Source organism: Hyaena hyaena, unplaced genomic scaffold, assembly GCF_003009895.1.
Source record: "Hyaena hyaena isolate Hyena2069 unplaced genomic scaffold, ASM300989v1 scaffold_291, whole genome shotgun sequence".
In the NCBI taxonomy this organism is placed as follows: Eukaryota; Metazoa; Chordata; class Mammalia; order Carnivora; family Hyaenidae; genus Hyaena; species Hyaena hyaena.
The window spans coordinates 394,286-412,698 of NW_024080921.1; the positions used below are offsets into that span (position 1 = coordinate 394,286).

The 18,413-nt window shown below is 36.5% G+C and overlaps 1 protein-coding gene across 2 annotated transcripts in view; it reads right to left on the reverse strand.

The window, feature by feature from the left end:
• ARHGAP5 (Rho GTPase activating protein 5) overlaps positions 1-18,413 on the reverse strand; it is a 79,288-nt gene that overhangs the window by 35,960 nt on the left and 24,915 nt on the right. The window contains exon 3 of one of the 2 annotated variants that reach the window (XM_039247133.1): positions 1,887-2,031. In XM_039247133.1, the coding sequence (XP_039103064.1) occupies positions 1,887-2,031 (145 nt within the window). Of the gene's footprint in view, positions 1-1,886; positions 2,035-18,413 lie in introns of both variants that reach the window. The other variant, XM_039247132.1, reaches the window with a different exon arrangement.

Consider the following 18,413-nt stretch of genomic DNA (forward strand, 5'->3'; position numbering starts at 1 on the left):
GAGAGAGAGAGAGAGAGAGAGAGAAAGAGAATGAATCCCAAGCAGGCTCCACAGTGTCAGCACAGAACCCAACAAGGGGCTGGAGGTCATAAACCTGTGAGATCAGGACCTGAGTTGAAACCAAGAGTCTGACACTCAGAAGACTGAGCCACCCAGGAGCCCCACCCCAGTATACATCTAACAAAACACTTAAATATATAAATTATCTGTCAGTTAAATGAAATAATGCAAATTATGCTAAAAATTGGGATAGAATTTCACTTTATCTTACACTTGGAACTCATACATTTTCCTCAAACCAAATCATTCAATTATCATGAAGATATTAAAGATGTGGGAATTTTTAATTATAAAAATAAATGTACAAAATACTATTATTACTTTATTATTTTCTAATTACTAAAGAAAAATAGTTCCTAATTTCTCAGTCATTTCCATAAAGCCTAATTATATTACTAGAGCAAATGAAAAAATTTTAAGTTCAGAGCAGAAAGCTAACATTCTAAGAGGCTTTACATTTCTATAATACCAAAGATGGAGAGAAACATAGACAATATATTTGGCTAAAACTACACATTGTTGAAGGAAAATACAAATGATTAAGAGTATATACAAATGTAGGCTCTATAAATTAACACTTATTAATGGAAGGGAGAAGATACAGGATATTTCAACTCTAACATTAGTGGGTAACAGTTAATGCCCGATATTCTACTTCTTTTTTAAAACAGAAAGTCAATATTTCTCATCAAATAGGCAATCCAATTAGTATGGAACTTAGTTAATAATCAGACTAAAAAGGCTAAAACATACACTCAAGTAAAAATGAGGCTGACATTTTAGACAGGACAGACATCCTAGTTTTGTCTTTAAACAATGCTTATTTATCAAAGATCATTAAGAACAAAGCTAAGATGGAATTAGTTCATGTTTCAAGCCATTCAATTTTGTACTCCAGTCAATTACTAAGGTTTCATGATAAACGTGTTAATATTCTACCTTTATTCCTCAACTTTAGGCTAGTCCAATCCCTCAGATAATAGTTTACACTGGGCAAAGTAATCATAACATAGGCTTGTTTTTAAAATAGTGAGGATATAAAAAAACCAAAAACAAAAAACAAAAGAAAATAAAATAGCAAGGATATCTACACACTCGTTTAAAAAAACAACATACAGGGGCGCCTGGGTGGCTCAGTCGGTTGAGCATCTGACTTCAGCTCAAGACTTGATCTCCACAGTTCCTCCTGAGTTCAAGCCCTGGGCTCCCTGTCAGTGCAGAGCCTACTTTATATCTTCTGTCCCCCTCTCTCCCTGTCCCTCCCCCACTTCCATTCTCTCTCCCTCCCTCCAAAACAAAACATTTAAAAAAAAAAAAAAAAAGCATACAAATCACACAGAGCTAGTGTGTTAGCAAATAAAATGGTAACATCTCAAATCAGCAACCTTTCATACATTTATAAATATTGCTAAAATTTAAAACAAATATTCATATGTAAAATGTGTAATAAAAATAGTACAAGACTTAAAAAAATATTCAAAACTTTCAAAGTATCTGTTTAAATTGTAACTATGATTAAATGGTAGCATAATTTAATAATCAAATTATTCTAAATTCCAGGATAAGAGTTGAACATTTTAGCATTCAACTTACCCATTTAGTAAAGAGAAGTCCAACAAAAGCATTAATGGCTAAGAACAAAGTTTTCTGCAAATATCAGATAGCTATATCTAGAGTTAACACTCAAGACAATCAATCCTAATGAGAACTATACATCTCTGTTTCAAAACTTAACTTTTATGAATCATGAACATTCGACAAACTGTCAGTATAGTAAAAGTGAAATTTTAAATTAAATCTCTTGCAAATGACATCTTCTATCCTACCTGTATCTTCAATAAATTCCACACATTTTTCAACAAATAGTGGTATGGGCTTCTCAGCTGTAACCAGATCCTGGAGGGGCATCCCAAAGTAATTACTTTCCCAATTTCTACGTGTTGGTGGATTGAAGTTCTTAGTTTTCTTTTTCTGCTATAAGAAAACATATTCAAGTTAAAACTATTAAAATTAATTTCCTTCAAAATAGCATGAGTACCAAGCAATGTAAATACACATTTTGTATCAAAAGAAGTATTTAAAAGCCACATCCAATCTAAATGACCATCATTATGGGACTCAAATTCTGCTAGAAGTTTCAACTTGAGTAATGGGAAGAGACAAAAGTGAACCAAGGAAAAATGACTAGAAAAAATGTTCCCTTTGGAAAATAACAACTGGATAGGTAGGAAAATTAGAAAAGATCATTTTTCAATGCCAGCTCAAAGGTAAAGCTCTGAAAGTAAGCAATGCTCAATTCAGTTCAGATGTGGTCTCCTAATTCTAGTTGGTCTTTAGGGCAGGTCCAAGCAAGTTTTTTGTATATAGGTATATTTATAAGAATATAACATAACTTTAATTATTGATACAATGAAGCAAATGTAACTTCATGAAATTTAGTCCCATCATTTGTCCTTTCTTATTTTATCATTTTCTTCCTATCTACTGACTCTTTCTTAAATGTTAAGACAGTTTTCTTAAGTAACTGATAAAACATTTTCATAGTAGTAAAAACAGAAAGAATACTGAATTTCAGAGTTTAACTTCAAAACAGCACTGGGAGAAAATGGGTTCTTAACCAGGGAGTGAACATCGAAAAATCCTAAGGAGGGTTAGAATTCAATTGGTGAGGAGATTCTGAGTCAGTTTTCCTGGAGCAGGACACCATAGGCATCTGCAAAGATAATTCCATTATGCATCCCCCACTGAGAACCTCTAAAATATAGGAAGAGGAGTAAATTTTCAGAAATTCAGAGATGTCAGAGCATTTTTATTGACAGCCCTTGTTCCCTTTTTACTTTACCTACAAACTTTTATTTCTCTGATAAATCATATCAGAGACAAATCAAATGTGTCATAAGTATCATTACAGACTTGTTAATAGGATAAAAATATAACATTTCTTTTAAAAAAATTTTTTAATGTTTATTTATTTTTGAGAGACAGCATGCAACCAGGGGAGGGGCAGAGAGAGGGAGACCTAGAATTGGAAGCAGGCTCCAGGCTCTGAGCTGTCAGCACAGAGGCCGATGCAGGGCTTGAACCCACAAACCATGAGATCATGACCTGAGCCAAAGTCAGACGCTCAACCGGCTGAGCCACCCAGGCTCCCCCAAAACATAACATTTCTTATCAGAAAAGAGGGGAATGGCAGAGGTAGGACAGGGAAAGCTTCCTATCCCTAAAGCAATACTCCTCATCTTAATTTCCCATTCTTCTTGGAGAAGTCTCTCCTTTGGATGCATGCCCCCAGTGTATTCTTCCAAGTCTCTGGCTATCTTGAATAATTAACTAAGTCCCTTCTTCATTTCAATTTCAGGCTGCTCCACCTAGCAAACTTCAGAACTCATGAAATCCAATTTCTAAATCCTCATGTACTATATCTCAATGGTGATATGGATTAAATAAAACCCTGGTATGTACAAATCATATACAATAGGGGCGCCTGGGTGGCTTAGTCGGTTGAGCGTCCGACTTTCGCTTAGGTCATGATCTCGCGGTTCGTGGGTTCGAGCCCCGCGCCGGGCTCTGTGCTGACTGCCAGCTCAGAGCCTGGAGCCTGTTTCAGAGTATGTGACTCCCTCCCTATCTGACCCTCCCCTGCTCATGCTGTCTCTCTCTCTCTCTCTCCTAGAAATAAATAAAACATTAAAAAACAAACAAACAAACAAATCATATACAATACAATGTAACCAGGTGTCTAGGATGTTGCCAACAAAGCACTGGAGTGTTTGATCTGGCTCAAGACCTCAACCCACCCACTAGTGTAGTGTAGTAATCCTTACTCCTTAAATAATCCTTCCACTACCACCACCACCAAAGCAGAATAAAATGCAAGGAAGTGGAAATGAAGACACTCTAATTTCAAAACTGAGACAGGATAGTGGCGGAGTCCTCTTTCTCAGGACCATTAAGGCACTTTCTAGCCTCCAAAATACCAACTGCAAAATGTGATTAGAAAACTGGAAACTGAGACAAAAACAAATGTATTTTGTTTAAAGAGATAATACAGTGATGAAAAAGATTACACTTAGGTAGATTAATGAAAATAGCAATGCTTAGCTATGGCAGGAGCAACAGGAATAAAGTGATAAAAAGATCTTAATAGATCTTTGCCACCTAAAGAAAAGAGTTACAAGAAAAGTAAGTTAGTTGGTACTAAACGTTCCAGTCAACTCTTAAGAAATCCTCTTTTTAATACTGCCCTTTAGGAATCAATCTAAACTTTCAGATGACTCTAAAACTATTCCACCCCTTATACTTGGGATCATGGGAAAGGAAGAAAAAATGGAAGTGTAAATTTGTCTAATAAGCACTGAATACTTGACTGAAATTGGGAGGGTGAAGACAGGAAGCAAAATAAGGTAGATTCTCTGGCTTATGCTTAGGGAACATCCCCCAAGGTCTATAAAATTGCAAGGGCAAATTACTGAATTCTGTAGTTACACCAAGATTCAGGGATAGTAATCGAAGGTAATGAAAGGCTAAATGTCTTATAGCATGGAATTTCTGGCAAACTCTAAAGGGATAATTTACTAACACAAAACTGCCCTGACAGCTCAAGTTTTAATTTACATACATTAGGAGGAAAAAAGCATAAAATGTTCTGTGATTTTACTAATTTTTCTACTAACTGACATGGATATAAAAGAAAATTCTATGCAGAAAAAGTTTTGGATTGAACATTCTTATGATGAATAAAAAATATATATAATTCCTTTTCTAACAGTGATAGTTCTTAATCATCAGAATTCAGGAGTTCTTTTAAAACATGTGAAGTCTGAAAAACCCTACATAATTCTGATATACACCCCTTGGTTAAGAGTTGCTGATTGACAGCTATAAATTTAAACCAATTCAAAATGAATTTTTTAAGTTAAACTAAGGTTAGATGATTACAATTTCTATAAAATGCTATGAAGATTCTCCAAAATGCAAGAAAAAGATGAAGAGTAGGCTAATTTTGCATAAATAAATATGCTAATATATTTCCACAGCTACTGAAGAAGCGTGGTCAGAAATGGCAGCCCCCAATTAAATAATTATGCCAGCAGGAAAACACCTAACTTATGATAACCTAACTTTTGATTCATACTACAGTCACACATATCCTCCTTTCTGCATAAATGCAAATGTCCATCATCTTTTTTTCCTGGCCACTCAGGCAAATCTCGTGTCATGTCTGCTACAAATAAATAACCACAGTAAAATAAATATCCCATTCACAAATAATGTAAACAATATTAACAATTAAGTGTCCAGCAGATATTAAAAACCATCATTAGTATAAGAAAACAGAACCAGGAAAAGGTATATAAACAGTTCCTCCCAGTAGCTGTGCTCCCACTTCACTAAGATCAGCAACACAACAAAGGAGGGCATCTAAGCAACATCATCAAATAAATACTGTAATCAATAACACTTAAAAAACATAAACTTCAAATGCTTCATTTGTAACCAACCAACCAAGGAAAAGAAAAATAGCAAAAAGCAGTTGACTAGGCTTTCAAAGAACCCATCCAGGACACAAGAAAATCTGATCTTCTCTATTCTCTTAAATTTAAGATGGGATTCTTGGAAGGAAAAAAAAAATCAAGGAAATGAGACAAAAGGAAGCAAAACTGTAAATTAATGGAAGAAAAAACCCATTAAAGAAATGAAAACCTCTTTAGTAAAAGATTCAATTGAAAAGATCAGAAGTGAAAAACATCATCAGAGATCCCTTGTCTACTGTATCACTCCTACGACACACTCCAAAAAACACTCTTGCTGCTTTTTTTTTTTTTTTAATGTTTATTTATTGAGAGAAAGAGAAAGAGCAGGTAAAGGGCAGAGAGAGAAGGAGGGAGACACAGAATTCAAAACAGGCTCCAAGCTCTGAGCTGTTAGCATAGAGCTGGATGCTAGGCTTGAACCCATAAACTATGAGATCATGACCTGAGCCAAAGTGGGATGTCGGATGCCCAACCGACTGAGTTACTCAGGTGCCTGCCCCTTTTGCTTTCATTTTAAAAAGTCTCAATTGTCCTCTATTTGCCCCATAATGACACTCTTGCAGACAAATCCTGCAGAAGTCATATATATTAGAGGCCTCCAATTCCTCTCCTTTCACTCCCTCTTTTATGTACTCAAATTAGTCTATCACCCACCCTCATTACTCCACTAAATCTGCCCTTATCAAAGCCACCAGTGATCGTTTTGCAACAGTTCCCAACTCTAACCTACTTTGACCTTTCAGCAGTCACTCTCTTCCCTGGACTTTCAGACTACCTCTATGATCTCACTCACTTTCCCCTTATTGGTCTCCTCTGCTGGTCCCTCTTAGCCAGCCTTTTAATGCTGTGAATACCCCAGGCCTGATCATCTTTTTTTCTTAACATCTATACCCGCCCTCTTCATATTGTTATCCCACTGCTGATAACCCAAATAACTTCCAACTCAGCTCTTTCTCCTGAACTCTGGACTCATTTGAAACACTGTATTGGACAACTTCACTTCAATTTCTAAGAGAGATATCCATCTCCATATGTGCAAATCTAGGGGCACCTGGGTGGCTCAGTCAGTTAAGCGTCTGCCTTTGGTTGAGGTCACTATCTCATGGTTTAGAAGTCTGAGTCCCGATTTGGGGCTTTGCTATCAGCATAAAGCCTGCTTTGGACCTTCTGTACCCTGTTCTCTCTGCCCCTCCCCACCTGCATGTGCTCACTCGCTCTCTCTCAAAAATAAACAAACATTAAAAAATTGTACAAAACTAAACTTCTGATGATTTCCTTAAAATGCTCACCAACTGCAGCCTTAACCCTCAGATACCAACAATTCCAACCTTTCAGTAGCTCAGGCTAAAAATCTTCGGAGTTATCTTTGATTCCCTCTTTTTCTCTCTTACTCTACTTCCAACTGTCAAGCAAATGTATTAGATATAGAACCTAGCTATTTCTTACAGCTATCATTTCATACATCTAGATTATTTGATCAACAGCTTCAATCCAATCCCCCTGGTTCTATCACCATCCCCGCAGACCATTCTCAGCAAAGCAGCCAGAATCATAGCAGCTCCACAAATATCAGCCTATAAGGCCATATACAATCTGTATGCCTTGAACTCAGACTCTTTATATTCAGATTCATTTCCCTCTACTTTCTTCATCATTTACTCTCTTCTTCTATCCATATGGCTTACTTGTTGTTTTAAAAGATCAGGTACACTCCTGACCTAGGACTTTTATACTGGCTGTTCCTTTTACCATCTCAATGATGCCTACATGTAACTACCCTATAAAAAACTGTAATTTTAATGCCTATCTTCTAGCTCCTGCCCAGTATTCCCAATCTCTTAAACTGCTGTTTATACCCACAACACTACATACTTTACTCATGTATTGTTATATTATTATTATTTTATTTTTTGATGTCCCCCTGCTTCAATTTCAGCTCCACACAAGGGCAAGGGTTTTTTTTTTTTGTTTTTCTTTTTTACAAACAGTTTATTGTCAAATTAGTTTCCACATAACACCCAGTGCTCATCCCCACAAGTGCCCTCCTCCATGCCCATCCCCCCCTCCCCCCACATCCATCAGTCCTCAGTTTTTGTCAGCATTCAAGAGTCTCTCATGGTTTGTCTCTCTCCCTTTCCCCCACCATTTCCGCCCTTCTTCTCCCCCTTGTTCCTCCGTCAAGTTCCTCCTAATCCTCCTATACGTGCAAACATATGATATTTGTCCTTCTCTGCCTGACTTATTTCGCTCAGCATAACACCCTCAAGGTCCATCCATGTTGCTACACACGGCCAGATTTCATTCTTTCTCATTGCCGTGTAGTATTCCATGGTATAGATAAAACACAACTTCTTGATCCATTCATCTGTTGATGGACACTTAGGCTCTTTCCATGTTTTAGCTATTGTGGAGAGTGCTGCTATGAACATTGGGGTACATGTGCTCCTATGCCTCAGCATTTCTGTATCCCTTGGGTAAATTCCTAGCAGTGCTATTGCTGGGTCCTAGGGGAGTTCTATTGTTAGTTTCCTGAGGAACCTCCACAGTTTTCCAGAGGGGCTGTACCAGTTTACATTCCCACCAACAGTGTAGGAGGGTGAGGGGCAAGGGTTTTTATCTGCTCTGTTCATCAACATACTCCAAAGATCTAGAATACTGCCTGTAAAAAAGAGAAAAGTACAAAGGGATTTGAGATCTCTTGAACACAAATGTAGATTAAAATACATGATCTCATGTAATTAAGAAAGATAAAAATAGGAATAAACCATCAAGTTACAGATAGATCATATTCAACTCCGTAAGCTTCAAAGAATCTTGAAAACATCCAGGCAGAAGAAATCAAGAACCAACAGTACAGGGAAAACAGGGCAGTTTTAAAGTTCTCAGGAAAACTAGGCAGTCAGAAGAGTCACCTATAGAAATGTTCAAGGGAAAAGGATTGTCAAGAAATCTTTATTTAGCTAGTATGCCAATTCAGATGTGTCTAACAACCAACTATAACCTTTCTTAAAGTTCTCAAATATGTAATAATTAGTATTTAAATTATAGCACAAACTCCTAAAAAACTTTAAACACATGATGAACAGCACTGATATTAAAGAACTTATATGTGAAGAATTTATGCTATGGAAAAATGAACACTGTATATAGTTAAATACACAAAACTAATTCGAAGTTACAGTGGTATGGCTTTAACAACAAAACATCATCTACAATTTTGTGGATAAAGCTACAAAATGTAAAAATAATTGGACAATAGGCCAGAACCAAAAGCCTCAACATACCCTAAAAGGGGGAAAGATAAGAGTTCATGTAATTATGCTAATGCATGACAGAATATTAAGACAGACCATTAGAAAAGGTAAAAATGATAAAGTGAAATACAGATTCAATATATATTTAATTATAAAAATAAGTAGCACATGGGGCACCTGGGTGGCTCATTTGGTTAGGCTTCTGACTTCAGCTCTGGTCATGATCTCACAGTTTGTGGGTTCAGGCCACACTTCAGGCTCTGTGCTGACAGCTTGGAGCTTGGAGCCTGCTTTGGATTCTGGGTCTCCTCTCTCTCTGCCCCTCCCCCACCATGCTCGCTTGCACGCTCGCTCTCTTTCAAAAATAAATAGGTATTTAAAAAAAAGAAGTAGCACACTAACAGTTCCTTCATTTTTCTTTCTTATCCTTTTTTACCCCTACTAATGTAGAATAAAAAGAAACAAGAAAAAAGCAAATTGACACTTACAAAAATAAATATAAATTGAATCAGATCAGCTATAAGAGGTTCTCAGACTTGGTACAAAACTAAACCCAATTATACACATGCCATTAAACAAAGGGACTTCTAAAATTTGAAAATAAAAGGAAAGGAAATGACTTTCTTTTTTAAGAGCAATGTTAACACTGCAGTTGTCTTCAAAGCTAAATGCTCTGAACCATACAAAGAGTTACCGCTAATTCTCTATCACTTCTCTCCTTTAACATTTGTCCCTCCTCAGGTCATTCTTCTGAACATATACTCTCTAATACCTGTCATTTTTATTTAAAAAAATTATTTTAGTATTTATTTTTGACAGAGAGAGAGCGAGCATGCATGCGTCTGGAAGTGACAAAGATGGAGAGAGAGATGGAAATAGGCACAGCACCTTCAGGTCGGAGCTTGACTCAGGGCCCGTGAAAAGTAAGATCATGACCTGAGCAGAAATCGAGTCAAGGCTTAGCTGACTGAGACACCCAGGTACCCCCAACTGTCATCTTTGAAAACGAACATGAAAACACTCCTTTGATCTCACATTGACCTCTAGCTATTACCCCAATTTTTGCTCCTTTTCTTTTTCTTGGCTTTTTAAATTACTTTATTTCTAGTTAACATACAGCATTATATATTAGTTGCAGGTGCCTTACTCCTTTTTACAGAAAAACATCTTGGAGATGCCATTTACATCTACTATTTATCACATCCCATTCACTCTCCAACCTTCCATCTGGTTTTCTCTTCCACTCTAACTGCCTGTCAAGATCAGATACTTCGACACTATCAAAAGAAAAAGAAAAATTTCTCTTCATCCTTCTTGAGCTCTAAGTAACATTCTTTCCTGACTACTTCCTCCTTACACACTTGCTCTCTTGGCTCCCATTTCACTACTGTTTGCTCAAAGGATTCCTTTTTCAGTTTCACCTGCCAACAAACTCTTCCTGGTTTACTCAAACTCAGTTCTGAGCTCTCCATTCTTCTCTCACTACACTCTACCTGTAGGTGAATTCATCTAATCCCTAGTTTTAAATCCCTTTACATTCTGACAACTCTTCTTCTTAGTACCAGATTCATACACCTAACTTTTATAATTTCACTAGGATTCAACATAGATGTTTTAACATAAAACATGAAAAGCACAAAACAGACATCTTGGTTCCCTTTGGTCTGAACCTTTCACCCTAGTCTTCACTATCTCAGTAAATCTACACAGTTGCTTAGACCACAAATATTGGAGTCAATCTTGATTTTTGCCTTTTCCGTTACCCTCCATAGCAATTGCATATGAAGCCCTGTTGGCATGACTTCCAAAATACTAGAGAGAAATTGTCCATGTTTCCCTTTTTTGGTACCTGTACTGACAAATTGCTAGCACATGATAGATGCTCAGTAAACACTGACAGAAGCACACAAAATTACAAACAGGAACCAAATAGTCTTTACCATGTAAGATTTGTTAATAAATACACAAAGTACTGTTTGTTGGTGTATTTACCAGTTTAGGAAAAGTTTCATTATACCTAATTCTTCATATCTATCTATGGAAGTCACTATATGGGTGTACCTAAGCTATAATATCAGGATTCCCACAGAAAAATTATTACACATCATAAAATTACAAGAATTAAACAGCTAACTCTACAGGAATTCATTTGGATATAAGGTGATGTACTTTCAATAGTGTATAAGAACTGAGCACCATGTACACAGCATCATGCTAGGTATTGTGCAAGATACAAAAATTAGTGGAAGTAAGGTTAATGTTCTCAAGAAATAGGTTATTATGAAGAAAAAAATCTTACCACCTGTCATTTAATTAACAGCACATACAAAATAGTATATGATTAAGTGTCAAAATAATTGGATGCAAGGCTTAAATTCAAACTTCAAAAGGAAGAGATGAGGTCTGGAATATTTCAGGAATGTAGAAAGAATCCGGTCTGTACGTCACTCATTTTCTCATGTGAGCATTTGGGTGCCTACCATATGTTGGCATAAGAACTCAGAAATCACTAGAAACTACCAATTATTTACTGCTTACTATGTACTATGTACTTGGTAATATTACACGTATAATCTTAACTGTCATAATAACTCTTAAGATAGTTCCTGTTTTGTATCTATTTTGCACCTATTTAAGTACACCTGGAATGTGCCAGAATGAATAATGTGGATAGAAAGGAAGGTAAGGGCCACACTGCAAATGGGTTCAGGTAGGTCCCAAAGAAAATTTGACCTTTACACAAAGGCTACAAAATATACTTTGCAGGGAGAGAGATTAGGCACTTCTATTTTAGTATTATCCCTCAGAAAGCAACATAAAACAATAGAGTGATGCAAGGGTAAACAGGAGACATAAAAACTTAGTAAGTTACTGCACCACCTATGCTAATGAAGCTATGGAAAAACTGGATCCATCACATACTGCTAATGGGAATCTAAAATGGTACACTCACTCTGACAAACAGGTTAGTAGTTTCTCCTAACACTAAATATGAAAATACCAATAACCCAGTGTAAACTCTTGGGCATTATCCCAGAGAAATGAAAACTTGTATTTATATAAAAAACTTTACAGTTTATGGCTACTTTGTTCATAAGAGCCCCAAACTAGAAACAACATATATCCTTCAAGAGGTTAAATAACTAGTATATCCGCACCATGGAATATTACTCAGGGAAAAAAAAAAAAAAAAAAGACTAACTATTGATTTATGGTAACAACTTGACTGAAACTCAAAGGAATTGTGCTAAAAAAAAAAAAGTCAATCCCATAAAGTTGCATATGGTATGATCCTATTTCTTGGTGGCTGCCAGGGGTTATGGATGGGATTGAGGGGGAAAGGTGTAGCTATAGAAAGACAACAGAAGAGATCTGTTGATGATAGAACTGTTTTGCATCTTGCAGTGGTCACTATACAAATCTACCCATGTTAATAACTGCAAAGAACTAAATAAACGCGCGCGCACGCGCACACACACACACACACACACACACACACACCAAGTACAAGTAAACTTGGGGAAATCTAAGGTCTGTGAATTGTATTAGTGTCAATATCCTGGTAGTAGATATGTGTACAATATCCTGTAGTAGAATGTGATATTCTACTACAGTTTCTGCAAGATGTTATATTTGTGGGAAACTGGACAAAGGGTGTATGAGATCTGTTGGCATTATTTTACAACAGCATGTCAATCTACAACTATCTCATATTAAAATTACTATTTTGAAAAAGATCATTGCAGTGGTTCATTTGGTTCAGCAACTGACTCAATTTCAGCTCAGGTCATGACTCAAGGTCATGGGATTGAGCCTCACATTGGGCTCTGTGCTAAATATGGAGCCTTTTTGGGATTCTCCCTCTCTCTGCCCCTCTCCCCTGCTCATGTTCTAGGATGGGAGGGAGGGAGGGAGGGAGGGAGAAAAAAGAAAGAAAAGATCATTGTAATAATCCAAGTAAGAAATGATGACAAATTTAAGACTGGGACAAGGGGGTGCCTGGGTGGCTCAGTCAGTTAAGGGTCCAACTTCAGCTCAGATCATGATCTCAAACCCCGTGTTGGGTTCTGTGCTGACAGCTCAGAGCCAGGAGCCTGCTTTGGATTCTGTGTCTCCCTCCCTCTTTGCCCCTCCATTTCAAAAATAAATTAACATTAAAAATTCTTAAAAAAAGACTAGGACCATGAAATGCAAGCAATGTATTTTATAGCAGAATAAAGATCAGCCAAGTAGGATAAACAGCAATAGCTTTGGCCCATAGTAGCTCCCTCCTGAAAATACATTCTCATCCAATCATGGTAAGGAGATGGAAGTAAAATCTATGACCTATGAGGAAAATCTTGCCTTTCATAATGAGCAGGTACAAACATGCCTTGTATGACTGACTTCTGGAATCTCAGAGGAATTTCCTTAAAGACCACATTTTGCTACACAGGATTTCACAACTTAAGTATTATTGACAATTGGGGCTGTATAACTTTTTGTTGTGGGAGATCACCACAAACATTAAGATGTTTAGCAGAATCCCTGGCTTCCACCCAATAGCTACCAGTAGCAACTCCCTACCCCAGTTGTGACAGCCAAAAATGTTTCCAGACTTTGCCAGATGTACCCTGGAGGGCAAAACTGACCCTGGTTGAGAACAATTGTGCTAGGCTAATAAAAACAAGGAAGAAGGACTCAAGTTTGGGAGATACTACAGATAGATTTGTGGGAAGTCTGAGAATTTTAACTTTTAAAAAGGTCAATATGTAACTCAAGATTGAGAAACACTACTGTAAGGTACATAAAGAAGAATGATCATCAGAACTTTCCTCTAAAAGCTTACAGTGTAGAAAGAAAAAACAAGCTATGAAGTGATAAAACTACTACAAAGTGATTATTTTAGGTGAAAGGAGTAAGTATTACATCATAGCACACACTTATGTCAGTATAAGAAAGAAGACTTAGGGTGGCTCAGTCAGTTAAATGTCCACTCTTGATCTCAAGCTCAGGTCTTGATCTCAGGGCCATGAGTTCAAGCCCCATGTTGGGCTCCATTCTTGGCATGGAGAAGGGAAAGGAAAAGGGAAAGGGAAAAAGAGAAAAAAAGCCTTAAATGGAAGCCTGGACTCCCTAAAGGCTTAGTCAATCCTTTTTTAAAAAGTCTCTAAAAGCTGTAGGTGCTTGCTGAAAGTCCAAACACACTTTGGAAATCAGGGATGTTGTGACACCCTTTATCACACCCTTTAAGTTAATGCCAGGCAAAAAGAGAGAAGAGACAGTAACTGAGGGTAAATAAATGTGGTCTGGGTTCTTGTACATACTAAAAGACAAAGTGGCTTCTAGCATTGACTCATCTCGAAGATGCCATCTTCTTACAAAGCATTTCAACATAAATTATCTACCTGTTATTTTGTTAATGCCATTAACAACTTGAGCAACCAAAAAATAAACATGGAATCATCTTAGGAGGGTCCTAGCAAAACAACTAGCTATTCAAATGAATAATGGGTGGATTTCCTCCCAGTTTCCTCAAATACATATTTTTAACTGTATTCACATGAAAATGTTTTCTAATATAGCCACCACTTAATTTGTTTTAAATTTTTACTTGAGAGAGGAAGCAGAAGCGCACACAGGGAAGGGGCAGAGGGAGAGGGAGAGAGAATTCCAAGCAGGCTCCACATCATGAACAGAGCCGAAATCAAGAGTTGGACATTTAATTGACTGAGTCCCCCAGCAGCCCCCAGCACTTCTTTCTTAAAACCACTGATTTTCCTTTTACTTCACAACTAATCTGTTAGGTACTGTTACTCCAATGATTGCCAATCAGAGCATCAACAGATAAAGAAAAAATTTTTCAGTGCATCTTCATCCTTCCTCATTATCAACAGAGGTTCTTAAGCTAGAGTCCACAGCTTTAGAAAATATATGAAACCCTTAAAACTCTAGTAAAATTTTGTGAATATGCATTTTTCCAGGGAAACCTTTCCTCAAATTTTCAAAGGCTAAGAACAATTCCCTTGAAGTTCAAAACAATTACTTTACACAAAATATTCAAAGTTTACCTTCCCGATGGACAAAGTTAGATACACTCACAACATCACTTTTGTCATACTTATATTTTGTTCCTAAAAATTGGAAACATCAAAAATTACTATTTTCAAAAAGCAGTTTTTTGGGGTTTCTCTTTTCATGGTCATAAATTAAGTCCTTTTTACTTGAGGACTCCTTTACAACATCAGCTGAGATGACAAGAAAACATTACAGAGTTAGAAATCATAAAACTATAGCTTTATGAATAAAATTAGAAAGTAAGAATAATTTCAATATTGGGGCATCTGGGTGGCTCAGTTAAGCATTTGACTTCAGCTTAGGTCATGATCTCACCATTCACGGGTTTGAGCCCCACATCAGGCTCTGTAATGATGGCTCAGAGCCTGGAGCCTATTTCAGATTCTGTGTCCTCTCTTACTCTATCGCTCCCCTGCTCACACTCTCTCTTTCTCTCAAAATTAAACATTAAAAAAAATTTTTTTAATAATTTCAATATTTGCGCTATGCCAGTTTTTGCTAAACATTCAAAATATGCTGCTATGAAAGCAAAGAAAAAAGTTTGGAAAGAACACTGGAGAAATAAATTTGTTTTAATTTTCTTAAATTTATCTCTCTCTCTCTATATATATATATATTATTATTTTTTTACAGAAAGAGAATAAGCATAGATGAAAGAAGGGCAGAGGGAGAGGGAGGGACAGAATCACAAGCAGGCTCCAAGCTAACGCACAAAGTCTGACGCAGGACTTGGAGTTTCAATCTCACAAACCGGGAGATCATGACCTGAACCTAAATCAAGAGTCAGACACTTAACCGAATGAGCCATTCAGGTGCCCTTCCATTTGCATTTAAGTTAATAAAAACAAGCACATCAATGACATTATTATTTAAATTAAGCCTCATTAGAACACATGAGTAAAATAAATATACTTTAAAAACTGACCCATCTGGGCTCAATCAGTTAAGCGTCCAACTTCGGCTCAGGTCATGATCTTACAGTTTGTGGGTTCGAGCCGAGCATCAGTCTCTGCATGGACAGCTCAGGCCCTGTCATCTACTTCAGATTCCGTGTCTCCCTCTGTCTGTCTGCCCCTCCCCCATTTATGTTGGCTTTCAAAAATAAATAAACATTAAAAAAAACCCAAACCTGACCTATCTACTTTTCAATATGAATTTGAAAAGTTAAAAAGCATGGCCAAATGGACATCAGAGAAAAAATAAATAGCAAATAGTAAAATATAAACAGAAATATATAATATGTCCACACCTATGTAATATCATAAATTGATGTACCCAGCACCCAAACCACCACCAGCTTTATGAGAAATTCTAGGAACTTCATGTAACTAATCAGGCACAGACCAATTTAGACAGTAACCAATAAGAAAGAAATTGAAATGGTTACTAAAAAATACCTCACCAAATGCTTTCCAAATGAGAATGGAGATATTAAAGAACCGTTAAGTTTTGCTAAATCTCACTGAAAGTATAAAACGTTTAATTTTCAACAGCAAATTTTACTTCACTGAATTCCTTGAGAGCAGAGCCCACAATCAATCCATTCCTGTAACCTTAGCTTCAAACAATGCTCAAGCATAGCAGATATTCAATAAGATGCTCGTTGAATATGACAGTTTCCTTAAGTCAAAATAAATGGTAATTACTTAAACACACACACACAAACACACACAAACACACAGGGTTCTTTTTCATCACTAAAATAACAAAACCACATACTCATACTGACTTCAAATGACAACAGTCAACATACTGTACCAGACCATAAAGATTAATTATAAACAAGATATAAATCTTCCCTGTAACAGATATTATGGTTTTCATCCCTTAACAAATTACCCAAATTGGGGGGAAGGCAACTCCACCCAGAGCTCTAGGGAAAAGGGCTCAGGCCTATATTCAGTACCATAAATTCCCTTCTGCTGGCCAGAGTTCCCTGGTTACAAATGGATATAGGACCCAAATCAAGATACACCGTCTAGAAAAGATGCTGACTGAGGAGACTGGGAAAGCAGTTTTCCCTTTCTTCTGAATATATTACCTTTACAAGAGTGACCCACACTCTCCCCTGAGGAAATATCTGCAAGATAATAATGGATACAATGGATACTCTGCCAACAACAAATCTAAGGTACTCTCCCAAAATAGGTAAAAAAATAGAAAATCTGAAACTTCCAAGCAGTTCTAGACTCTGTTAAATGAACTTGCTCATTAAACAAAGTCTATGCCTATTCTATCTCAATCAGATCTGCTAGTATTGTTCTTTCTACAATAAACTTTACAGCACTCAACTTTTATATGGCCTTAATTAAAATTCTTTAAAGAATTTCAGTTTCTCTCAGATATGAATACAACACTTCATCAAATTAACTGTCAAGAAGTTAAGGGATACACACTAAAAGTGAAAAGCAAACTTCCCTGTAACTTAATCCATTTTGATACAGACAAAAAAAAGTCAATGAAGATATATATCTCATTATTTTTATATCTGGAATGAACAATTTGTAAATCAAGAAAAAATTCTGGCCACCACTTTTTGATTAACAATATTTTTAAAAGTATTTTATTTAATAAAGGCAGATTCTACAAGTCCGAAGTAAAATCTAAACCTAAGATTTATTATATTCAAAAGGGTCTACACTATTAATAGCAGGTATCAATTCACTATTTATTAATATTAAATTAAAATTTGGTGACTCAATACATACATAGACTTCTACCTCTGGTTTCTTTAAAGGTAGCATACCTATTTTAGTATTCTTCCCCAAACCCTACTACAATGGCTAAAGCAGCAGAATCTTCTAAGACATTACCTGAGAATCAGGTTTAGTAAGAAAGGAGCAGTAAAATACAGAGAAAAGAATACAGACTAAAAGCAACATTTGAGAATAAAAGAGGAATTGGTAGTTGCTAATATAAATAAAAAGATGAAAAGATTCAGGACCTGGCAACAAGATAGGAAAACAATATTAAAAGAAGCTGAAAATGAAAAATCATCAAAATAACAACTCATTCTAATGCACCATAAAATTCAACAAATAGTTTACTATTTCCAGTCTGAATCAAGCTAGCAGAACTGAAATAGATACTGAAGAAAAACCAAACCGGCTTGATCACAGGTATACTTCATTTCACTGAATAAGTGTGTTAAAAACTGGCAATTTTACCAATACAACTCAAATTTCTCATTCAGTTCACTGTCTTAAAGCACTGTTTCAAACACCTGTTAAGTTATGAAATCAATTCAGTAGTCGCAACCAGCACTTCTTTATTTCACTGTAATGGACTACAAAATCTAAGTAACGTAAACAGTATTGTTGAGATTTCATATGTAGAAATATTTATGTATATAATCTAAACAAAGTAATTCGGATGGCTGCAATCAAGAAATGTCTTGGGGCGCCTGGGTGGCTTAGTCGGTTGAGCGTCCAACTTTCGCTTAGGTCATGATCTCGCGATTCGTGGGTTCGAGCCCCGCGTCAGGCTCTGTGCTGACTGCCAGCTCAGA